At 37.2% G+C, this 26,279-nt stretch overlaps 1 protein-coding gene across 50 annotated transcripts in view; it reads left to right on the top strand.

The window, feature by feature from the left end:
- The window catches only part of nrxn3a (neurexin 3a), a 387,994-nt gene that overhangs the window by 133,533 nt on the left and 228,182 nt on the right, over window positions 1-26,279 (top strand). For 32 of the 50 annotated variants that reach the window (XR_001478764.2, XR_001478767.2, XR_001478766.2 and 29 more), the window contains 5 exons: window positions 6,690-6,809; window positions 7,448-7,829; window positions 8,378-8,568; window positions 8,973-9,146; window positions 16,626-16,745. Coding sequence is in view for 44 of the 50 variants with exons in the window: in XM_015350367.2 (XP_015205853.1) it covers window positions 6,690-6,809; window positions 7,448-7,829; window positions 8,378-8,568; window positions 8,973-9,146; window positions 16,626-16,745 (987 nt within the window). In the remaining 6 variants the exon portion in view is untranslated. Of the gene's footprint in view, window positions 1-6,689; window positions 6,810-7,447; window positions 7,830-8,377; window positions 8,569-8,972; window positions 9,147-14,620; window positions 14,648-16,625; window positions 16,746-26,279 lie in introns of all 50 variants that reach the window. The other 18 variants (XR_001478762.2, XR_001478763.2, XR_001478765.2 and 15 more) reach the window with 1 other exon arrangement.

Here is a 26,279-nt window from a genome sequence, read left to right on the forward strand (position 1 = left end):
TCTTAGCTATCATTATAACTGATATAACTAGAGTGAAAGTAATACATTTTACATTTGAGTAGGAAACTAGTTCTATTTTCTCTGTCTAAATCAAAGGACTTTGAATCTTTATTGCAAATCAGGCCATGCCTCAAGTCTGAGTACAGCTAATACATGAGTGTGTGATGGGAAGCCGTGTTTTACTACAGCCACTTTTTCCAAAGGTTAGTAATAATCATTGGGAATTAATTCATGAGGTACAGTAAATAGCTATTTGACCATGCTTGTAGGCAGATGTTAGTGAAAAGCAATGAAATTGCACCATTGTCAAACCACTACAAGGTATCTGTTGTCTTTTCTTTATGCATGTTGAGGGTTTTTGAGAACACAAAACTGTGGACTAAAGCACTTGAATGGTTTTATTTCATTTATATTTGCAGCAACTTAGGACAGGTAATGATTTCATGCAGGTACAGTCAGCAGCCGCTTGGCACTGCGGTTCCAGGCTCTCAGTGATGTTTAGAGAGATTCACTATGCTGAGAGCACTGGGTGGCAGAGGAAAAGGGGAACCTTATGGCTATTTTTAAGTAAAGAGGTAAGACATACTGTAACGCAACAGAAAAAGTGTAAACTGGCATAACTTTCCACACAAATGTGAGCACTTTGCTGCACAGAATTGCTCAATTAAAAAGCAAAATATACTCAGTATAAACGATTGCTATCAGTCAGATGGCAAGAACAGGGTACAATCTGTCATAGCAGCAGCTTGGACTGTGGTCAATTAGTTTCAGTCAGCATCTTTAGTAAGTTATTAATTTCAATTACAAAGATCAATGATTGTTACAGTGCTCTAATGGAAATGTATTATCCTCTAATGTGCACAATTAACTTTGTAAAGTGGTTGTATTGAGGCTTTTTGCAATTTTTCCCTTGGAGTTTTCCCTTACTAAATACAGAATATGAACTTTACAGACTGAAGTGAAACATAAATAAGAAATAAGAACATAAAGGCTACAGACAAGATTAGGCCACCCAGCTTGTCCTTCCCTTTCATCTCAGGATCAGATCTTCAGCTGTTAGGAAGAAGGTACTGTAGGACATCGCCTTGAACAGCATGGCTAGGCAACTTGTTTCAAACTCTCTCAATCCGTTGTACAAAAAATGATTAATTTATCTGTAGCTTTCACTGTTGACTCTGGACAGGTCTGGTCTAAGGGTTAATTTTATGTGTGTCTTTGACGATTTTAAATACTTGAATTAGGAGCCTGTTTTCCATTCAAGACGAGTAGCACTCAGTTCTGTCAGAGGAGAACAGCTTTTTTATAACACAGGTGTCCAGGATTATACACAGTACTCCAGATACAGTCTTGCTTGTACACAGTAATTTTAACACATCGCCCTTCGTTTCAAATTCTACATTTCTCACTCAACTCCACTATTCTTTATCACCACAAATATAAGGCACCACTTATGTGTGCTCTGGATTTTTTCTATCCGTTCTATCCACTCAGTATACTGTAAATAATACAGTACTTTGGAAGCCCTCCATCTACAATTTCAGAACTATTCTTTTTTGAGGAGCTTATCATAAATATACCACCGTATATACAGTACTGTATATTCTGTGTGTGTCCATTGCTGCTGCTGGGCAAATAATTCTGTTTGCTAAATCAAGTCTTACTTCTTACTAAACCCATATTACCTACTGTGTTAATAAGAATACAGTTTCTTTATAGATCCCTTCATTTAGTACTGATGATCAGATTAATTAAAAAACATTGACAGTTTTGTTGCTCTTTTTATAGATAGGTGCTAAATTAGCTATTTTCTATTAATGGGTGTTGCCCCTTTGTTGAGGAACTGTGGAGGAGCTTTGTCAGTGGTCTATGAACACCTTAACTCAGTTCTCACAGTTGGTAGATTGCAGGACCATCAGGCCCTGGAGATCTGTGTGCCTTACACAGTCTTATAGCCTGTCCTGCAGAGCATTAATCCAGTTAGTCCTGTAGATCACTCCAAATTGCTCATTTATAAAGATTAGGAATGCTTGTCATTTATTGATTAATTAAACAAGTAATTTTGTTACTCTTTACAGCCATTACTTTTCCTATCAATCTCTGAATTACTTAATTTAACATAGGTTTGTTTAACTAAACTCATTTAAATGGTTCATATTCTTAGAAACTGATGATTTAATATGACCACCTGTAACATACATACTGTAGGCCCTTTCAGAGCAAGACTGGACATTCGTCTTCTTTGTCTTCTAGGTCCTGTCCACAGACTGGGAGTGTTTACTGCCTACCTGTGATTCATTTTCTAAACACAACATAGATATTCTTGAGTTCTTGTTTAGAGCCCTAATTTTAGGTGCTAATTTCACTCAGACTTAGTTATGTAAAAACTATTATAAACAGAATGTCACTTATGGTCTCACATCAGTTCCTTTCCATGTTCCATGCATGTAGTAAATGTGTTGCATAAATGTGGAAGATGCACTGCACAAAGCCTGAATATGTACAGGTACCATGGTACAATATGTACATTATATATCCTTTGTTTGATTTAATTGTTAAACTCAATATTAACTGAGCCGATGCCCATTAGATGTCATTTTACTGATTTCTGTTACCCTGTAGTGATATGACTAGGATTTGATTTGAGGCTGAGATGTGGTTTGTGAGAAAGTGTGGCTTTGCTGTGCTTAATGTTGGGAGTATAACACTATTTGCAGTGCTTGATGAGTAGTTTTTGTCATATTATGATCCTCTACAGCTGAGTTAACGGAGTGAAAACGAACACAGGCAGCACTTCGTCTGTAGCAGATGGAAATGAAGCATTTTAATGAAGATAGAGCAGCCTTCCTTGGCCTCTGAGCTGCTGAGCACATGTTGCCTTTGCACAGGTTCCAGATCAGATTGAATATGCTGTCTGGAAATCAGACAAACTTATTGGTCTTTTGCTTGCAGCTCAGATTTTCTTCTTTTTAAAACATTGTCAAAATAATAGAAGCTGGTATCTTGAGATAGATTCACAGTTGTAGATTTCATCCCAGAGACAGGTAACTACTGAACTTCAGACTTCAGAAGAGGGAGCTGTCATCTGAGATCATCCTCTTCATTAAGAGTTCACTTTATGCAGTGTGTGTTTAGGGGCATAGGGGGCATGTCATGAACCTAGAATCAGAGACTCCTGATGTTACAGTGTTCAGTTAACGTGTGTAGAACAGGTGTTTAATAACTGCTGGAATTGTAGGTTTATAATGTACAGTACAGTACTATTGAAGTAGAGAAGAATGCTTCATTACAGCTCTGTGTTAACATTGTTAACAAAGATACTGTACCTTAATGTGTGGAATTAGTTCAGTTAATGGGGTATTCAAACCCATGCCTGTCTGGTCCAGAGTTCAGAGCCCTGACTACTGCTCCACTCTTGTTTTTTTGTAAGCAAATTATTTAGCAATGGATTTTCTGTCCGCCCCTTTTCTTGAGCTATTAATGTGAGCGCACTGCTGGACAGTCACTGAGATAGATTCTGCACAGGGAATAAGCACCATAAATACTACAGCAGTTTCGAACGGCACCCGGTATGTTAGGAGAGGACGTCCACAAAGGAGCGGGCTTTCCTCAGTGGAAGAGCCTGATGCAGGCGGTGATGACACAGGACGGCTCTACCTGGACAAGGAGGACTGAGGGATGAGGCTTGACAGGCCTCGACAGGGGGGTCAGCCCTGGTTGGAGGAGCAGAGCGTAGGCCTGCCGGCGCCTGGTCCAGAGACGGCCGAGACTCCACCCCCGTCCATGGGGGGGCCCTGCCAGTTGTGCGCCGTGGCTTAGGGAACCCTGACCGCATTCAGCTGCGACATGGCCCAGACTCGAACCCCGAACTGGATTGTAGAGCTGCAGCTGTGCTCATGTACTGTAAGCATCTTTCCCAGCTGAGTCTCATGGGATCTTTTATGAAAATATATTTTTTGTTATTTTGTTTTTTTTTGGTAATGAAGTTATTAATGAAGCATTATTTTTAGTTGATCTGTGGTGTTGTCACCCCCTGACTGTAACTATTTAATTTTCTTTTTTTTACATGGACATTTCAGAACCACAGAACATGACTTTACAGTATAACCTAACTACTGATAGTTTTTCAGGTGGGTAGCTGTATCAGCATGCATAGGCTGCAAAGGAACAGGGATAGGTTTACTCCATGCTGAAAAAACGAAGAAAGAAAATACGTTTCGGCCGTGGAGCCTTCATCAGTTGTGAGAAGAAGACTGCCTTGTCTTTTTCACACCTGAAGAAGGCTCCACAGCCGAAACGTTGTGTTTTTTCTTTTTTTCAGCATGGAATAAACCTATTACTTGTTCCTTTGCTAAGTACTGATATTTGACTGGATTTATAATTCCCTGTGTACTACTGTTTATTAGTTTGGATTTTAAATGCTTTAATTTTACATGGTAAAACGTGTACATGACATTAATTTGAATGCCAGTGCAACATTCCTTGGTGAGTGTAAATTCTCATATTTTTAGAATGATTAAAATAAATCTGCCGTCAGTTGTTTTACGTTCAGTAAGGAAAAGTTGTTTTCTCCTTTCCTTTTTATTTCAGGATTTTTTAGTTTGAGGCCGTACACTCAGCAATGTACAGAGTTAATAGAGTGTCATGGTACTAAATCAATCATTTTTTTTCCATTAAAAACACTTTTATGCTCCGAATTGCCTGTGTGCCCTGCCTGAAAGTAATAATCTAGAGTCTGTCTAGCCAGCATGCATGTGATACAAATTCAGTAACTCATAAATGTTTTAATTTAGCCGTGATAGTATGTTGCTTACTGAAGTAATTTTACATCTTTTTTCCTTTATCTAGTAGAAAAAGAGAAGTTTATATTTTAGGTTAGGGTTTCAAAGTTTCACAACTTAATTACAGTAAATTAAGTGACAATACTTTTTTTTTACAAAAAGATAAGTTATTAATTAGGTTATAATTACTTGAACTAATTCTATTTTTTAAATGAATCTCTTTGTGGTCTGTGTGATGTAAAATATGTACGGTATCAGATATGCAGTTGTACCTGTACTTGTGTACTGAAGTAATTATTAACATTTTATACAGCTATGTTTGTAGAGTATCTGTTGGGATTATATCCTACACACCGATAAGTGATATAATTCTATTTCTGTTACTCTGACAGTTTTCTTCTGTTATCATCTGCATGTTCTTGAGAAGCTTTAAGCAAAGCGGTTGCCTCCTGAACAATCATGACAAAACTTAGAAAGCGATAGTACTGGTGATTTTTCTAGTTTTATGAGTCTATGGGTGGAAAATGTTTGGGCTAATGTCTTGTGACTTGTACAATGATGGTCTCAACATAGAGGTAGCATACTGTTACTGCAATCCAGCATCAAGCCCCAAAAATAGCAGATTTAAGCTAAGAATCATCCAGCAGTTTGTCCTTGAACACTGGCCATGGCCTGGCTGTGGTGCTCTTGCTGAAGGCCCATACCAGTGTTGCTGAAGTGTTCTGGGATTGTGCAGTGCTCCCTCGGACAGCAGTGCTCATTTCGATAAGGCTGGGAAAAGCTGTAATGGTACTGTAGCTGTAGAGGCGGGGTATTCTTGGCCCCAAAGCAGCAACAACTGCAGGTGGCTGTTCATGCTTTTATACCGTTGGTCTGAACTTGTAATCAATGTAATCTTCCTGTTCTGCCCAAGGAGAACAGAACCTCTAATTATATCTTAAAGTTGCTCATAAACACATAGTAGAGTTGTGGCAGAAAGAACAAAACATTTATCATCACCCCAAAAAATAACATAGGAGACAAAAATATAAACAAAATAAGAAGAAACACACATTTACATATAAATGAAAATGAGATTGTGGTATACTCACTTTACATATCATGTCAGCATAAAATAGATCAGATTTCAACAGAGATCAAAGATGCAGAGCTCGCAGAAGGAAGGTTATTTTTAACCATGATAGGAAATAAGTTTACTGTATATCTAGTTTTCTATTGCTGATCTAAAAAATAAGAGTAAAAGGTATTTAAAGACCTGATTATGAGTAAAAGCTTCTTGTAAAATATGAATATTATCTACAGTATAGCTTTTAAAAACAAAAGGGAATATTTTAATGGTAAATGAAAAAAATAGAAATTAGAATAAAAAGTTTTTTACTTTAAAATAGTGAAAATTGGCTTTAGCTTCAATTGATATGGTAGTAACTACTCTTGATATTATGTGAAAGTTATTTTTTTAAATTGATGCAGTTTTTGCTACTTTTATAAAAACATAACCAAACCTTTGTTTTCAGTAGTGGGTGAGATAGAAAGGAAATAATTGTTTTGCTACAACTAGAAAATATTCTGATGAATATTGACTTTGAATTGGATGTGAATGTGCAACATACTGTAGTTATCTTCGCTGCATTGGCAGAAACACACATTTTAATTTCACCAGCTGTGTGGGTGCGGAGATGATGGCTCTGATGTAAATTTGTGCTTTTTTGTCAGTTCCTGCTTAAGTGGTATTCAGGCGTCACCCTCGGCTGTTTTCCGAATGTTTTTATTAGGTCAGGGGATTTTAAAAACATGAAGCTGTAGCTTTCAGTCACCTTAAAAGAGAAGACATCACCTGCTTCGTTCATGTAAAGCAAAGGTTTGGTTTTATTCTAAAAATGAAATTAACTTTGTAACCAACATCGTTCTCAGGCAAAGGACCAGAAATACTTTATGCTGGACAAAAGCTCAATGATAATGAGTGGCATACAGTCCAGGTGGTTCGGAGGGGTAAACGCTTGAAGCTCGTGGTTGACGATGACATGGCTGAAGGTACTTTCTTCTGCTTTAATGCAACTTCAGAGGGGATGCGTAGAGTTCTCAAAGAATGAGCTAGTCGCAAACAACAATGTTAATATCTCCACATGTGCTAGCCATGTAATGCTGTCAGATAACTTGATGTAGATGTGTGCTAATTACTCAATGTGAATAATTGAAGATACAGTCTGTCAATGCACATGATAGGTTTAAGCTTTTAATTGCCACCCCAACCCCAGACTGTATCAACAGAATGTAGGCTTGATCAATACAGTGTGAGAACTAGAGGTGTAATAGCAGTCACTCACCAGCAGGTGTCTCTTAGATCGCAAGAAATAACACTGGCTGAAATAGAGTCAAATGGAATTGAATACATATACTCTAGGCAGCTACTTGTATTGAAAAACACAGACATTTCAAAAATGACTTTTCAACTTTTCAATGATTAGAAACAAGTACATAAGTGAAGAAAATCAATATTTAGGATGACTTATAGAAATCTGTTAATAAAAAAGTGTAATATACTCAATATCGGGACTAATTTTTTGCTTTTCATGTTTAATGTCATTGTAACTATAGAATATGTTATTTAACTTTACTGAATCCATTGCGTAGGACGAAAGTAATGGCAGCTCTCTTTCCTTTTCGTTTAGGTCAAATGGTGGGAGACCACACTCGTCTAGAGTTCCACAATATAGAGACAGGGATCATGACAGAGCGGCGCTTTATATCTGTCATCCCTTCCAGTTTTATTGGCCATCTGCAGAGCCTGAAGTTCAATGGAATGCTGTACATCGACCTTTGCAAAAACGGTGATATTGATTACTGTGAACTGAATGCCAGGTTCGGAATGAGATCGATCATCGCCGATCCTGTCACTTTTAAAACCAAGAGCAGCTACCTCAGCTTGGCAACGCTGCAGGCCTACACCTCCATGCACCTCTTCTTCCAGTTCAAAACCACAACGCCCGACGGATTCATCCTCTTCAACAGCGGAGATGGAAACGATTTCATTGCTGTGGAGTTGGTGAAAGGGTAAGGCAGTGCACGAGAGTCACTGATGTGTGGAGTCTTGGACCTTGAGCCCGTTTCTTTGAGCCGTGCATCCTCATCTTTCAGGGACTAGTTTCACAATTTCCGTTTAGGACTCTCTGCTAGTTACTTTCTACTCTGTTAACAAAACTGTTAAAACTCAGATCAGTATGTGTATTTTTGGAAAAGGACCGGTAATGGTTTATTCAATGGATTTGGAAGCTCGCACTTGGAATGACTTTGCCAAAACTAATTGCAGATTTACAGTAGCAAAAGCTATCCCAGCTAACATTAGCTCACAGGCCATTTTCAGTGCTTGCTAAGCTAAAATACCGTACTGTATATACTGTGGAGTACCTGCAGTGCCTTTGTCTCTCCATGTATTGAAGCTACTCTATACTAAGAGGTACAGTAAGTGATGATCTGAAATAGGCTTAAGTTACAATCACACCCTAACACATGGTACCAGCAGACTACATTTTCTAGGAAAAGAAATGTTCTTAAATAAATCATCTAGATTGTTGCTTTTGTGTGTGTGCTCTGTCTTGCAGGTATATTCACTATGTATTTGACCTGGGAAATGGGCCTAATGTCATTAAGGGAAACAGTGACAAGGCACTGCATGACAATCAGTGGCACAACGTTGTGATCACCCGAGACAACAGCAACACACACACCCTGAAGGTGGATGCCAAGGCTGTGACTCAGGTTATCAATGGTGCCAAAAATCTTGATCTTAAAGGTAAATCAAACCCCAGAGGTCTGTTATCTTTACCTTTGCCTGATGTAAACGTAAACAGTAGATGTACTGTAGATCCCACAGACTAGAGAACAACGAGCTCTGCTGATACCATATCTCAGTAACTAATATTTGTCAAAAGCCACAATGGTTTTAAAGGTCTTGAATGATGTTGCAGATAGTGGTTTCACTGATTGGGAAGAGGTGTACATTATATACTTTATCATATTGGACCTGTTTTCAGCTTTAAAATTATGCAGCTGCATGTTTTGTAAAATTCCTCATACTGCAGATATGAAGTAGCACCAGGAACGTGAATTTTAGTCGGATTTGATGGAATTGGTCCAGACAGAGGGACAGGTGTTTTATCCCATTACCAAGGACTCTGTGGTGTTTTTCCCCTCAAGGTGACCTGTACATAGCTGGGCTGGGGCAGGGCATGTACAGCAACCTGCCCAAGCTGGTGGCCTCCCGGGACGGGTTCCAGGGGTGCTTGGCCTCTGTGGACCTGAACGGACGCCTCCCGGACCTGATCAACGATGCCCTGTACCGCAGCGGGCAGATTGAGCGCGGATGTGAAGGTACAGGCTTTACCAGCTCTAAGTCGGGCAGTCCGTTCTTCCTCATGAACTCCAACAGCAGCTCCTCCTCCTCCCGGCCTCACATCTCGCGGTCCGTTGTCCTCGCCCTGCTAGCGGCCACCTTTGCTGAAGCTGTGGGCTGAAGCTGTCCTGCCATCCGCTGTTGGCAGGGGCAGGGCTTCTGTGCTCAGGGTCCCTGGTGGACACCCGCTCCAGTCTTGTAGAACCACAATAAAATATTTGTAGGCGGGGGAGCATGCACGGATGTTTCCACACTGAAAATACAGAAAGGAGAAACACAGTGGTTCACCTTCTTAAAGGTAACGACAATAACCACAACAGGTGGCAGCCAAAGATGGCCCAGCAGCTGAAATGTGTTTTTCCTTTCTGTTTTTCAGTGCGGAAATAACCTGTACTTGTTCCTTCACAGCCAGTGCACATTCAAGCAAGTCCCCACTCGACCATCTCTCCTGCAGTGTTACAGAAGTATAGCTGGCACTAACGATCACTGGCCTGGTGCAAACATTTCAAGTTACAGAGTGTCTCCTGATTTCCAGAGGGGATCTGAAAGCGAACTTTTATTGACATCTTGTGCACCTGACTCATTAGGGTGTCGACAGCTGCAGTACAACAAGTAGAATAGTTATTTGCTGTTAAAGTCCAAACTGGTATTAGCTCCTATTGACCTGTATGTGCAGATATGTGGTAAAAATATTTTTGTATTTTGTTTCTAATCCATCCTGTTAAGTACATATACAGTATAAGGCGTAGATTTACTGCTTTCCAGTTGTTGTAAATAAAAAATGTTCCAGTTACAGTATAGGGTTTGTCCAAATATCTGAACCCTCTTTCAGTATATTGTTATAAGCAAAGCTTTGTGATTTTTCCAAATTAAACATTTAAATCACTTCTTAATTTACTTGGATAAATCTTAGAATAAATTAAAGATCATCTTAACTGCGAAACATAAAATTCATATAGAGAGAATTCTTAACTGTAAAAATCTGGAATGCGTAATGGTAACGTATATGCTATTTAAACTGAAATGAAAAAACATCCTTAATCACAGACCATCTGTTTTTTTTTTTGTGTTCACTCCTTTATAGGATGTATTAGATATATTAGATGTTGTGTTTTTAAACAGTATAAAGCCAGCTGTAATGAACAAAGTCTGCACTAAGATCATGCAGAAACTCACATAATCTTACAGTTGCCTTTGTCCTGGTAGAGCTACAGTACAGTGAGATCTTGAAAATTTTAAGATAGAAAATATTGATATTACTGATGTTCTATAAAACATTTTGAATTAATAATAGAAAGGAAAACACTGAAAAAAACATTTTACTTATTTTGCCCTTTAAGGGGAATACCCTCTGTAAAACCTCTGATTCAGGGAATGTCCCTTTTGTAAAATGATAAATTCACCTTGTATATTTCGTAACCTCATCAGACACTTTGGCTCATGAATTTTACATGAAAAGCCAGCGATCTCATAAATACAAATCATATTGAACTGTTTGTGTGTGTTCTGCTGCCACAAACATAGGACAGGGCTGTGGTGAGCTGTACTTTTAAAACATCTGCTGACGTTTTACTTAAAAGCTGTTGTAAGGTTCTAATTATTATTTAAATTTATAGTAATATAGCCATTTCTAAAGTACTTTTAGGATTTAAAATCTTAAAGTGCTTCAAAAGCACTTTTATCGGCTGACCCAAATTAATCGGCATCATTAGTTTAGAAAAGGGAAAAGTTTATGTAGATCCAGACCCAAACACAGTTGCTTTCAGAGAGTTTTGGTCCTGAACATACTCCTGTTAAAACTGCTAACATTAACATCACGTTTGCAGATTAAATTCTCTCTTGGTGAATTGGCTAAAGGCATCTCTTTTATTTCTGTTACTTTTTTTTTAGAAAGTGAATTTTGTAAGGATAATGAGTTATGAAGCAGCATGCTTACAAAATATAGAGTTTTTGGCAATTCTTTATGTTTTTGAATCTTTCTTTCTTTTGAAGTTTCTGTAGACTGTAGCTGAAATGGCAACAATGTTCTGCCTTTCCTTTGTAATTCACTTAAATTGTGTTTAGAAATATAAATGGCCACAACATACCCTTGATTATCTAGTATAAATGAAGTAAAAATCTCTTACTAAAGAAAGTGTTTCTTCCTCTCCATAATTGATGGGCTCTCATCAATCACTTTAAACCATCTGCTGAACATTATATTTAGATTCTCATGGTTTGCAAAATCTCTTTCTCATCTGATAAATATACCGCATATATATATTTGTAAAAACATTATTTTAGTTACAAAGAAGAATATTGAACAATATTGTAGTTATTCAGAGATGCCAAAAGTTTTTTATGTACCGTTTACTTTCTGATCTGTAATGTCATTGTCATTTCATACGTACTATATTAATTCCCGAAGGAAGATCTTCTCTTTTCTTTAGCCTCTGCATTTCCCATTTGTTTTTTGTTTTGTTTTCGCATTTGTAATACAGTAAGTGTTGTTAGAAAATGAATTGTTGGTTAACACTGTGAAGCAAACATTATTTTTTGTGAGTTTGATGATCTGGGTGGTTTGTTTTTTAGTCTTCTTTAAAATGAATTTTGTTACTTCCAGACTCATCAAAACATCTGCATTATTTCAATTCTTCACAGCCATTCTCAGCTGTATGCTTGTGTGTGTAATGTAATCTTTCACTGTTTTAAATTTTATTCATACCTTTTCTGTTTTGATCAAATTGGCCCAGTTTTTCAAATTGATTGCTGTGCTATGTTTATCATGTATGTTGCATTTATCTTTCTTTTTTTTACATTTCTAAATTTGTTTTGAGAAATAATCTACGTTAAATTTCTTAGAAATGTTGTGTTCTCTTTGAAGGCTCCAGAAAATAAAATGTTCAGTATGTCTTCAGTATGTCATGAAGGGATTTTGAAAACCAAAATACAGTACATTGTTTCATGTGTTAGAGAATAGAAGTTTAAAATTACCCTCCTTTAAGAGAGAAAGACAATTCTAATGTGCTGTGACTCTTCAATCGACATACAGTATCTACATTTTAGAATAAATTAAACAGCTGTTTGTTTATAACATTTGTTTTGTCTTTCATTTGCTTTGATCATCAGATATTTATGAAGAAAAAGATATTTATAAACATCCCTCTTAAGTGACATTTGTTAATAAAGAAATGTTGCACCAATTAAAATAAATTATTTGGATTTGAGTATGTAGAGCATTAGTGTGTCTACTGATGTGTGTTTTGGTGCTTGAGTATTAAAAAGCAAACAGCAAGTTGGAAGCTGAATTAATTGCTGTGGAAAATAGCTGAATGATTATTAATATACTTTTCATGCTACTCTGCTAATGTGAGCAATAATGAAATCTTGGTAACAAACGGCATCTATGCTTTGTAAATTTAATTTTATTTTTCCAGAGAAGTTCAATGCATCTTACAGTGTGTGTTAAAATAACAGTGTCGAGTTCATCGAAACGGTTCCAGTTATTAGTAGTATTAAGCAAGACTTCATAATTATTTGTAGCATTGAAAAGGTTGCACCAAGGTTACTCCCTGGACTAGATCACTTTTGTTACATTATTATTTGAGGATTTAGGTCAGTCGTTCATTAAGTTATAATAGCAAGTGACAATTGGAGCTTCCTGGAATGAAGAGATGCAGAGGCTCGAATTACAGTTGGACTGCAGGAAGACAGCAGAGGCACCAGGTGGGGCTGGTGGATTTATCTCAATTTTGAGAGCACTGTGGAAATTCTTACAAAGGTAGTCTTTGAGGGTATTTGAGCAATGTAGGGTACACTTAAAATGTACTTACAGAACTTGCTGTTACAAGCAGCAGTCCTCACTAAATATTTTCATAAAACTATTAACTAGGGATTCTATATGTCAGAATGGAAGCATGAGTACAAAATTAGAGCTGTTTGGACTTTCTCTGTTACTCTGTGTACTGTATTCATATCTACGCCCTTGTATTTGTATGGTTTGCTGTAGAATGATATGGATTGTACACAGAATACTAGCATATTATAAGAATAACTAAACAGAATAAAAAATATATGATATGTACAGTACATTGTACTACACTATAAATTGCTGTATGTACTGTCTAGTTGAGCTAGAATGATGTCTTTCATAAAGTAATCATTGTAACTCACATTAGTCTAGAAATTGGATGACGTGCTTGGAGAAGATAGGCAATGAACTTCAATTTATTACGTCTTAGCGCCCTGACTTAACGAAAAGAAATAAAATCCAGATGTAAAGTTTGAACCCGCAGGCTGGCAGTGAAACCCCAGGTCAACATGCCGTGTCTGAATCGCAGCGAGTGAATGCTGGCGAATCACCCTGTACGGCTCTGCAGTATACAGTAGTTACAGCTGCCCCTTGGATGCTCTTCACAAAGACACTCGCTATTTGACTGACGTGGGGAAGCAGAGCGATTTCTGTGACTTTTGCCAAAGTGACTCAAACCAGAAGCTCTGTCAAGGCAGCAAGATGCCTGAAATTAGTCCACCATCAGATGTCGTGGATCTGCATGTTTCCTTTAAAAAACCATGTGGCTCCCCATGTCAGCACACCCCAGTGGCCTGGGTCACAGGAGTCTGCACCAGCCTGCAGCCGGGACACAGGAAAGATGCCCATCAAGGACTTGAGCAGCAGGTCACCCTTATGTCCTGACCAGCCAGTGTGTGATGGTCACGTACAGTAGCTTCACCCTTGGTTGTGAGAATAATGAAATCTCCCTCTTCCATAGTTTTGTTTCTGTACCTTTTACATCTGCAGTACTTTGCAGTTGATCTGTGTTTTGGGCAGGATACAGTACGACTTAGAAAAATCAGCACTCTTTTTTTCTCATATTATTTTAACAAGTCATATGATTACATTTCTGGGGTATATTGTATGAAAATATATATTTCTAATTCAAATTACAGTAGCATCTGAGATTCTTTCACATTTTTGATTGTGCTTTAAGTGAAATGTGGTTTCATTTTGCTGTTTATTTCTCTTTTGTAATTACATTTTACTCTCTATATTTTTAACATACTAAAAGCCATCTATGACATTGATCACAAAACCTACTGTATGTTAAAGTATGCAGTAGCCCTTTTTTGGGTGACAGTTCTTTAAAAATTTTCAATGTCCAGAAGTCCCTGTTCTCCAAACAAATTACAGTACATTTCATTTAGGAAGGGCTATGCTGCATTTTTAAAGAAACCAAATCATTTCCACATCTTTCATTAATCTTTAGATTTAATTTTGTGTTCTCTTGTTAACACATTAGTGATTGTTGTATGTTGTTTGTGTGCTGTCATGAGTCAAAATGTAGCTCCAGAAAAGGCTTCAAATTGACATGAACCAAGCATGCCTGTTAGTAAAGCAGAGTCTTTATTAACACCATTAATCACATACTAACCTTTGTTATTTTTTCGCTTTTCTGTTCTTTTGCTAACAAAGTTGAATTCACCAAAGCTGACCTACAAGGTAGAAGGTTCAATTCCATTCTGACCATGACTGAAAGCTGCCCTGTGTAATGTTTTGTGTCAATTCTGAAATGCTACTTTTTAAAATGGTTCACTTCCTGAAATGAGATTTTTTACATGTGTTGTGCCTCTGACTACCTCTAGAATACTAGATTTAACAAATAAAACAGTTCACATTGTTAATGAAGATAGATAGATATAAGCAAAAAATACACATCATATAAATAATTGTGATTATTTTTACAATTTCATTTTATTATGTTCTGTCTTTTATGTATTGGAATAAGTCGCTAAGCTTTCCAGCATTGGGTTTAAAATCATATTTCTTTACTACGCTCAGAGTCTCAAGGTTCACCTTCCCACATACAGTATCATAATAAAGGTGCTCCCTCAGCCTTGTGCTGCCGCCTGGGACACTCAGCCACAGATTCCCATGATTCCTGTCCTCAACTGGTGGACAGCCTTGTCCTAGAGGAGTAGAGGGGTTACTGTCGAGAAATACACAGCTGATATGGACAGTAGTAAAGAAAGCAATCTGGTTGTGAATAATGGTAGTTGTTAGATTACATTAGGAATTTCTAGTTAGGTGAGTGAAGCCCCTGTTTGATTGTTCCTGGGTGCCCTGGTGTGAGTGTGTGCGTGTCTGTGTCTGTGTCTGTGTCTGTGTCTGTGTCTGTGTCTGTGTCTGTGTCTGTGTCTGTGTCTGTGTCTGTGTCTGTGTGTGCCCTGTGATCCTGCCCAGGGTGTATGCTGCCTTTGGCCCGTTGCTTGCTGGGATAGGCTCTGGCTCCTCCGTGATCCTGTATTGGATAAAGTCCTTAGAAAATGGTTGGACTAATACATAGTTTTTTCCTCAATATTGTAGAATTATCTATCTAATATACAGGTACAGTATGTGTCATACTGTATATGCTCTATTTATCCATTGCTGTACCTGTATTAAGTTACTTTTAGGATTATGTTGATCCTCATCTACTGTATATTGTGTAATTCTCCAATTTTCCTATCATTTCATGGATGCTGTATATACAGTATACGGTATATAATAAATATATGTTACTAAAAGAAAATCATAGAAGATGTTAAATCACTGAATTTACTATTGTCATAAGATGGCCCAAGATCATAAGAAGTTAATTCATATTAACTTCTGTTTAACTGGAATCAAGGAATCTGAAGCTGTTTGTTTCACAATTAAATTCAGCACTTAAGTCTTCATGACATTTTTGATGTATTATTAAGAACTTGCAAATGTTACTTAAAATATTTCAGGAAGTGAGACATATAGATTGGAAGAAATTAAATGTATTTTAGTGCACTATGCATTACACAATAAATGCTCTTTCAGCCTTCTAATTTTGTTTTTATATTTTTCCATAAGACAATTGCATTTAAACTCAGTACGTAGTTTATCTGCAGTTATCTTGTTTTTTTCACATGGTTATCTGCAACTTTTGAGGAGGTATTTTTAACTGAATTTCATTTTTCGCCATGCTTTCTGCATTCCCTCTTAGTGAATAAATTAGGCTGGGATGTGAGGGGGAGTATAACACTCAGGTAATGCACATCTTCCCACACCTGGTTCCAAATTCTAGTTTGGACTCTTTCAAAAACAGATTGCAGTACTGTATATGCACATTTCACTAAAGTGGGCAGATTTGTATTCCTGTGAAAAGACCATACAGTATCTCTACATGATGGACTGTTTCTGTTTTTCTTTTTTCATTATTAGTAAGGGGAGGGTAAGCACTACTTATTTTTATAATTGTATGGATTTGACAGGTCTCAGACTGTGAACTGCTCTGGTCAGTAGAGTTGCACTTTTATCTTTTCAGAAGTATTTCTAAGCCCCCTGGGAGGGAATGCTCTTTCTTTAAAAAAAGAAGTGCATGACAGATAAGGTGCATTTTGCATGGGACTTTGCCCCACATGTGGTAGTGGGTTGTCTTGCTATTTTGTTTCTTTGCTTGTCCTCATAGGCCCCAGCACCACCTGTCAAGAGGACTCTTGTGGTAACATGGGCATCTGCATTCAGCAATGGGAGAACTATACCTGTGACTGTTCCATGACGTCCTATGCTGGCACTCAGTGCAATGACCGTGAGTACTTTTTTGCTTTGAGTTCTGAATGCTTACAGCACAGCCTGGTGCTTGTCCTCTCATCATTTCCTCTTTTCAGCTTGCATGGTCAGTCATGAAAAAAATTAGAAGTCTTTGAGAGCAATATCATGTGTTTCAGGTTGCAATAATTTGATTTTCTATTAATAAAATACCATATACTTTACTGTATGTGCTCTGTAAAATATTATCTAATTTTCAAATTAGATATTACTTTACTGTTTAGGATAACATTAATCTACAGTATGCTTTAAAAAATTCAAGTTTGTTTTTGACTTAGAAATGAAAAGATGTGGTTGCTTTGCCAGGAGGTAACAAGCATGATTCAGCAATCACACCGCAATCATGCTTTTCCTTGTCTTGGGTTCATATCTTGAAGTGACCATTTAATTTGGCTTTCCAAGTGTCTGCTAAGAAAGTAAGTGTACAATATATTGATGATTTAAAGAAAATAAAAAGGTTCAGCCACTCAGCCCTGACAAAGAGATGTGAGACGAGGTTCTTAAATGAGAGTGGGAGTTCAGATTCTTAGAAAGAAACATATTTTCTTGTCAAGATTGAGGTCTGATCATCTAAAGGTACGTCACATGTCTTATTTTTTCTTCAATGGAAACTGATGGCTCAACTGTACTCCTACGTTTGTCTAAAAGCTTAAAACTTTCTATAATACGCATGATAAGGCTATTGATCTGAATTATCAGTGTGTTTATTTGAAGTAAATGTTGTGATTTATGTACATAGAATGTATACTACATTTTTAATCTGGCATTTTATCATGATTTGTCTTTTTCCTACTCCTTCCTATAACAATTGAAATGAAAACAGCAATGAGCCTCTGAGTCCTGTTAAAAAAGAGATAATACTATAATAAACAATGTTCTGAAGCTTCCTGATCAAATTCACTATTTAAATATGGACATTAAATCATTTCGGTTTTGGTCCTCTGATTTGAATCCATGGTTTTCACAGAGATGGATTTACACTGCTTTTAAGCAATGGGGCAATGCTTATGAAAATCATATTCACCAGCTGGATGTGGTTGCTTGTTACTGTGTGTTTGATCCCTTGAACTAATCAGATTGCAAACGGGCACAAGGTGGCATAATACACACCTGCTCCCAGCTGCTAATGGACTGTTGTCACAGTTTGTACTACAGAGGGCAAAGATCTGTGTGCATCTGGACCTTTGCTCTATATTGTGGGACACAGGGGTCACGAAAATGTTCAGGAAAGGTCTGAGCAAATCTTCCTCGAAGACTTGTTTATTGAAGCTTTATTAATTGTCCTGTCTGTTTTGTAGAAGATGATTGTTTGGTGGAATGCTGTTCTCATGGTGAGACACAAAAGGGCAAGACTCCTGGGCCTCTGTTTCTAGTATGTTTGTGTATGAGTAATTCAGTAGTGTCAACAAAAGGAAGCATTATCTTTTCAAAACCTGTGATGTTTCAACAATGCGTCTTGGAGGCAGGTGTTGTTTTGAGCTGGTGCCTGTCACTTGAGACCACTCAGACTTCTCTGAATTGACCTTCTGAAGATTTCAGAGGGGCAGGCAGCTTTTCTTAGCTTCCATAACAAAGGAAACTTGGCATGTCACAGTTTGTGAGTCAGTACAGAGAATCAGAATTCAGTTTCAGAGGTACGATGAAACTTAATTAAATAATGCAGTGGGAGTAATGCAAGTGTCATCTGTGCAGTTGCAGTCCCCATAAATATCTGTCTGCCTGCAGTTGGGTGGATACAGCTGCAGCGATTGAACAGGCATGTTGTGTGCTCCACCTTAGGATCCATTAGGACTGAAGATGGTGTACCGTAGAAATTTCATCTCATCAATCATAAAAATTGTGGGCTGATGACAAATCTATTTCACAGCTTGACCTCTAGTTTGTCCTGTGGTCAAAACCCACCACATTTATACGTATAAATATGAAAAGCTCAGACTGAAACTCTACCACAATGGAAAATTCAGAAATACCTAAGGACATTTTGTCTCAAAGTCATTTATGTGAGCATTAATAATTGATGGCTTTTATCACCTTCATGATATTTCATCAAGGTGAACACAGTTATGCCTTTCTTGATTTAGCACACAAAAGAAAATGTATGTTTTTATTTTTATCATTTAACATACGTGCCTACAGAATAAGAATATTTTCTTTATAGAAAGCCATTCTCCTAAAGAAAGCAAAAGGGCACAAAAGTTATTTAGGCTTTATACAGTACCTTTCAAATACAGACTGAAGATACACATGAGATTTTCAGTGTTTTTGAGAAGGCAATATTAGTCTTCTAACATAGTGGTATGGAATCATATTTTGACAGGTCTTTGCAGAGAAGACACTGTATTTCTACTGGTGTTTGTGTTTTGTTGCCTGACTGCTTTGCTATTGGCAACCATACAGGTTATTCCTGCCAGTATCTGCCAATCTCTCAGATTCCTCCCTGTTTTCATTGGAACTGACTGACTGTGAAGAAGACACCTGGTTTTTATGGTGACTGTCACCTTACTTCCCCAATACTTTTTGCATTTGTGTATCATGTGGTCAAACACCAGGGGGCAGTAAAGTGTTGTATTCTCCACAAGTGAGCAAAAAATGTGATTACATTAAAATTGCAGTGATATTTTTTTTCTCCTCCGTATATTACAACACATACTGCTGTTACCAGTGCATTTAAATAGATTTACAAACAGACATTTAAGGAGACTTCTACTGAAAAAAAGACAAAACTGGTGAGCATCACAAGATGTTACTTATTTTCATACTGTATATTTTACTTCTATTAATATAAAGTTTTTTTATATGTAAATATAGTATAAATTAACATAAATTTGTGAATATGTGTGACAGAGCATCTATCTAAAATTAATAAGAAATGAAGAATTCTAGAATTCTTTGTGTTAACCAAAAATATAAACAAAAGTATGCAATGTCAAAACAGTCAATAATGTCAATTTAACAAACAAATATAACAAATATAGCTAAAAATTCAATATATTTTCATCATTCTATGTGGTGAATAATATACACTATTAATAATACACATTAATATTCAAGCAATAATAATTACTGTGAAGGCCTAGATATTTCATTTTTCTAGTCTACTGAAAGACATGTTAAAAAAGGTCTTATCGTGTTCTTTGTGAAGGCACAAATCCACTTTTCTGTCCATTTTAATCCAACAGTTGGAGGGTTTACTCTGGAGCAATTTCAGGGCTGTAAGAATATTGGGTGTGGTGTTTTCTTAACCCTCACATGTGTTTACAGTGTTGTGAAGAGTATTTCTCATGTTATTCTTCTGATTTTCAGAAATAAGAACTATTGTTTTAATAAAGGAGGAAAACCACTCTAACAAATAGCAGTAATATCCACTACAGGAGCTGATGTAGACAAATTTGAGATTCAGTCGACCATTAGGAATCAGAAGATTTTTTTCATCTCTTCAGCAAACAGTAAGATTTACAGGCCTTTTGTCCTTGTTTGTGTTAAGTGTGTTTACTTGGTCACTGTTTGTATTGCTGTGACATCCACAGCTAAGACACTGAGCAAGCTATTGTCTCTGCATGATCCTGTTCAATTGGATTCTAGACAACTAAATCCCAGCAGAGCAGGAAAATGCTGTTTCTGGAATCTTAGGGTACTTTTTCCAGCCTGAGATGGTAGCTTTTATTACACTGACGACACTGACACAAGCAAGTATGGTGCCAGGGAAGAGGCTTTGATTCTCTTGTCATCGCTACAACCCTCCCCTCAGTGGAGTTGTACAGGGTTTAATAATTAATAATTGCATTTATATAGCGATTTTAATCCCGAAGGATCCCAGCGTGTGAGAGATGATCCACTATATTCAGCACTGTGCTTCACCAGCAGCCCTCCTACACAGCTCAGGTAGAGATGTGAGAGAAATTGGTTCACCATTTGCTTTTAGGTCAAATTTCAGGGAAGCCGGTTACAGTCTATAAACCCAGAATGGATTTTAGCCAAGACACTATTATTAGCCATTATTAACAATGCCATGGTATCTTTACGGACCAAGTAGTCTGGACCTCGGTTCAACATCCTGTCCGAAGGATGGCATCTCCTACAGCAGAATGTTCCATCTGACTCTGTGAGCTGGGGGCGCTGGTTTAGAAAGCCCTGAAGGATGAGCCGCTTACAGCAGCCACCTCGTTTTCCTCAGAGGTCTCCCACACCAGTCCTGACAAGCCACAGCCTTGCATGAGACCTGGAATGAAACCCAGGAAATCTGGAACTGGCGGGTTGTGTCTAGTGTACGTACTGTAGCACTGTTTTGTATATTATCCTGCGGCAGACACTGCCGCCTTTGTCATCAGTATAGGGTTTCACTAGTCTCTTGTACACTGATGGAGGTGTGTATTCAACTCGTGCACGCACATGTGTAAATTAGGGAATGTCTTTTGTGATTGTCTAGAGACTGTTTTTAATGCTGAAGCAGCCTGCATCAGCTGCCCAAATCGCACATTAATGAGAAATGCCCCTTAAATACATTTTCTTTAGTCACTCCCTCTTTTGTGCGACATTTTATTGCATTTTATTTAATGTTTTACTTTCAAGTTCTGCATACAGTAAATACAGTCACAGACATGAGCATTGATATCCTGCATTTCAAACTATTTTACCAAGTATGATTAGTCTGCACATCTACGATTTACAACTATTTACTATTACTATTTAATTTTCCCACCTTAGGAATATACTGTAGTGTTATGGGACAGCTGTCACTTAACTCGCCAATATATGTTGCTCCTCCACAGAATAATCTTTTCATAGATACCACATTGGCTAATGTATTTTTTCAACACCACACATTTGCACTAAATCTTATTTCAATTATCACATCAGCCTTATTGCAAGATAACTTTCAGGTGGGTAGGTTTATATCATTATCCATTTCTTCTTCCATTTCTGTATCATTAATGTCATAATATCCAATTTATTTCAAGGGCTTACGAACTCTGTGCATAATTGAGTATGTATGTTGGGCCTGGGGGGGTCGTTGACAAGTCTAATTATTCAATCTATTTAATTAAATTAGTTTCCAGCCTTTTATTCCTAGAAGGGTTATGTTTTGATGTTTTTGAACAGGACACAATCTATTTTTGAACTGCGTTTTATATGATTTACTGCTTTATTAAGGATGCCTTAAGTATTTACTGTTTCCTTTGCCTTTGTTTTTAACAATACATAGAGCCAGACCACAAAAAACACATTTTAATTTAGGAAATTCCCTGTTGTGCAATCAGACTAGATCTGCTGTGTTCTTTTATAAAGTGACGCAGACTGTAAGGCATTATCCTGATTTCTTCCTTGGTCATTTACTGATCTTAGAATACAATGTACTGAAGCTGCTTGATAAATTTCTCTATGAAATTTCCATTTTTCCTTAAAATGCAAATATATTGGGATAGGCTTGCTGTTATCTGAAATTACTTTTTTGCAATATATGATTGCTTCAGGAATCATAAATGTTGTGATTCAAAAGATGTGCTTAAAATATACATATATATTGCGAGCAGTTCAGTTTTATTTTATTTGGTAAGCTGGTAGATAGAAATACAGTAGCTGCATGCATCTAATTACAATACTTGTAGTATAATTATTCAGCTTTGCAGTGTAGTACAGTATATGTTGAGGAATAAGCTTGATTCTGGGAGTTACTGTATGTAATAAATTGAGGTTATCTGTTCTCAGTCCAGCTTGAATGACCTTGGGCATTGTAATAATGGTAATAACTACTGAAGGCCAACCCAATCTAGCTGGAGGACAGTCAGCTCAAAATTGCTTGGAACCCTGTGTATATCCTCACACTGCTTCTTTTAATGCCTTGTGATATCAGCAGGCTCTTAAGATGTTATCTGTTGACATAAAAAAAAGCATTGTCTTTGTTCACTCCATAAAAAAAAGTCACATTGGCAGTCACATTGTTTTTTATGTTTTAGAACATCCTACAGAGTCCTTGGATAGCCAGAAATGTAAAATGGTAAAGGGCAATGATACCGGCTGAGTGTTAATATTGCATGTGTTCCTGGTGGCACAGCTGACTACTGAATTAACTCACTATTAGTGCATGGAATTTGGAAAACAGGCAAGAGATCTAGTTGGTATGTTCATTTACTGTTCATTCAAGGAGACTTGGGTTGAAATCCAGCACAGATCACAGACTACACGCGCTTCATGGTTTAAACTGACTCATTTGTGGGCAGCTACAGGTACAGTACTTCATTGCACAAAGCCTCCTGAGTCTGAATGAGTCATGCGAAGACCCAAGTTAAAATACAGGTTACAAAACGAGGCAAATAAAGTAGAGAATAGAGTGTAGAGGAGTTTATGTTCCAGGTCAGTTAGTGCAAGAATATAATAGATATAATAATATAGAGAATTGTATGGTAACATCCCTCATCAGAACTTTCAACAGCATTTGAGCTCCTAATGTGCTGTTGATGTAATGGCTTCTTTGGCTGCTTGTATGAGCTCAGCATTTGAGGAAAGTATTGGGAATCAGATCATTTGGAGGGAGACAGAGTGTAATATCTCATGGTACAGAAGATGGGATTGTTATGTTTATATTGGTCCCCTGGACAGCCAAAGACTTTGAAGACCGCTGCACAGATTGACTGCCCTACTGGCACCAGGGCAGCTTGGTCAGTTTAATAAGGAATTCTTAATTTGTTTTAATAATCGCAATTGTACTATAAATAGGATTTCAAATATCAGCCCTATTGAAATCCAGTTTGTGTCTGCTAAATTAAACTTTGACTAATACTTAAAAAATGTTTCTTGGCTAGAAATTAAATAGGAGGTATTGCTTTCAGCAATGCACTTAACTATCTGTATTTTCAGTGTTATCTACAGGATTCCTCAATAGATAGGATGTTTTTCACTGTCTCACCCCCAACAAGATACTCTGTATTTTACAGTGAGGAATGAAATACCTTCATGTGAAGAAGCTGCTGTAAAATGATAAGTTTAATTTTAATACACCAGCAACAGCTACTGCTCCATTCCACCATTCTCCTTTTTAAAATGTTAATTACACAGGTTAATATAAAAACAACACTACTTCTGATTATTTTGGAGATGACCCTGAGGGTTGTTTTTCTGTTCTTATTTGCATCATGATTTGTAAGTAGTGCTTCCAAATAAATAAATGAATTAAATTTACCTAGAGGAATAGAATAATTTACTTTCTTGCTCTCTGGTCTAAACAAAATGTGAGTAATTAGAGTGCATCTTTTCTGTATGCTTTGCTAAGATGTTTCAAAGAAAGACAGCTTAAAACATAAATAAAACAATAAAGTACATCCATGTATAGTTCACACAGGGACTTAATCAAGACAGCATATCCTTCACTCCGTTAAAGATGGAGAAGTCTGTTCAGCAGCAGCATCAATTAAGGAGGATGAGGGGTTCTAACAAAAGCAATGACATATTGTGAACCATTCAGTATCTAATGTACTATTTACAGCAGGATTTATTACTTCAGGGAGGAAAAGGCAAAAGTAAACTGCATAACATTTTTTACATCAGCTACAGCTCCCTGAAGTTTTGTACGATTAACATGAAAGACACAGGTAAGCTCGCTATCAAATTTTCATTTGAAATCTAGGGATGTGAGATTTGGATCCCAGCTTTCTGTGATCCAGCATGGAGCATTGAGATTAAAGAGAGCAAAGTTAAGTAGTATAGTGGGAAAAGAATGGCAAAACATAGTTGTAAAAGCTGTAGTGAGTGATCGGGTTCGCACAGCTAACCTGTGAAAGTATAATGCAGATGTCCAACAATGTTCTGCCTTATCTTACCGATAAGTGCAAAATGACATCCTGGGATACACCGAGCAAAGCAGCAGCTCAGCTGCTTGGTCTTCACTAATGGATAAAAGCACATTTTCTAAATGTAATTAACCAATACACTTTCTCAAAAAAATAGTCTTGTATTGCTGGAGTTCACACACATATTCCTGAAAACAACTGACTACATATGTAATAGAATTCCAAATGGTTTTCAGCACTGGATAATGCACAGGGTTATCTGTCATGAACCCACTTAGGGAATACATTAAGTATAAAAAAAGGAATAATAAATAATCTTACCCTGGCATAGCACCAGACTTACTGGAGGAAATCTTTGTAATAGCAACTAAATGCACTGCAGATTATAAAATGGCTCTTAAGATGTTCTAAACACTTGTTGTACAAAGACCCAACGAATCATTTGAATACTGATGGTTTCCAAATGTTTTTATGATCTGAATCCATGCAGTGCCACCTTTGGTCTTCATGGAGTTGACGAAAAACATTATTTACAGTATGGTGCTATTTTTTTAAGATTTTGTAAAGAATTTTGTAAGAAAATTCAAATCTTTCTGGATTTTTATATCTGAAAATGGTCTTTATTAATCTGTATTTGTGTCACAAGGCTTATATTCCAACCTTACATAGTTCATTTCATAATTGCTCATTTAAGAATTACAAGTACACATTTAATTACAACCTTCAGTTATTACATCCTACTGTAATTTCAAGTTAAAGAAAAATAAGCTAACAAAAATAATTTTTCCTGAAGTGTGTGTGACAGACCCACCCTTAGCTTGGGTGGTCCCAGAAAGCTCATGGTTGTTTTAGAAGTACCGGAAGTTTTATTAAAAAAATAATAATAAAAGCCTCCCCATGACTGATACCAAACCCCACCAACACTGTGCAAGCTCTTCTAATACTATAAAACCACTAATTAAAACCCATGTGAGAATGTGAACCTTCACCAATTATTATTATCTGAACTGCCACCCAGCATGTGTATTTACACTTGTTATAGGTCTTTTGGCGGCCTCTAGAGGCAGGTCAGTGTTACTGCAGTCCCTTCATGGACCCATTTGCCATACAGTAGCATGCTTTAAGGTGTTTTATCTCCACTTCTTTGTTGTTCTAGGACTTGAAATCCCATCACAGGCTGATGAATCTAAATATCTTCTTGAAGAAGAAAATGCTATCACTCTGTGATGTGCTTTTCATTTTTTTCTGCTTGACTTCTCAAGAGTATTAGTTTGATTAGACATTTAATTGCAGCTTAGTTCCTGATGTGCTGGGAAAGTGAAAGACTTAGAGCTGAAAAGTGTTTGTGAAGTTGTGCATTAGAAAATGAATAAGGGCATAGTGACAATGTCAAGTCAACACTAGGCGGAGGTTGCGAGCAGCTGTCACAACTGACACATCTTCGGCCATATTGTGCTGAAAGGTAACATTTTGTTTTTATCAGCCCATCTACTCTATTTCAAGAAAACAGCTCAAATGCTGTATTACAGAAGTGCTCATTCTCCCCTGGCCGAGAGGGAATACAGCAAGACAAACAGTTGTCTTGGGCGAAGCGGTGGCTCTGTGGCTAAGGATCTGCGCCTGTGACTGGAATGCAAGAGATTGTATAGGGCTAATAAAGAAACATTATTATTATTAGTTCTTGTTGACTTTGTTAATATGCCAATGTGAAAACACACAGTAGATCAAAA

The sequence above is a fragment of the Lepisosteus oculatus genome, chromosome 8 (genome assembly GCF_040954835.1).
Source record: "Lepisosteus oculatus isolate fLepOcu1 chromosome 8, fLepOcu1.hap2, whole genome shotgun sequence".
Lineage (NCBI taxonomy): Eukaryota > Metazoa > Chordata > Actinopteri > Semionotiformes > Lepisosteidae > Lepisosteus > Lepisosteus oculatus.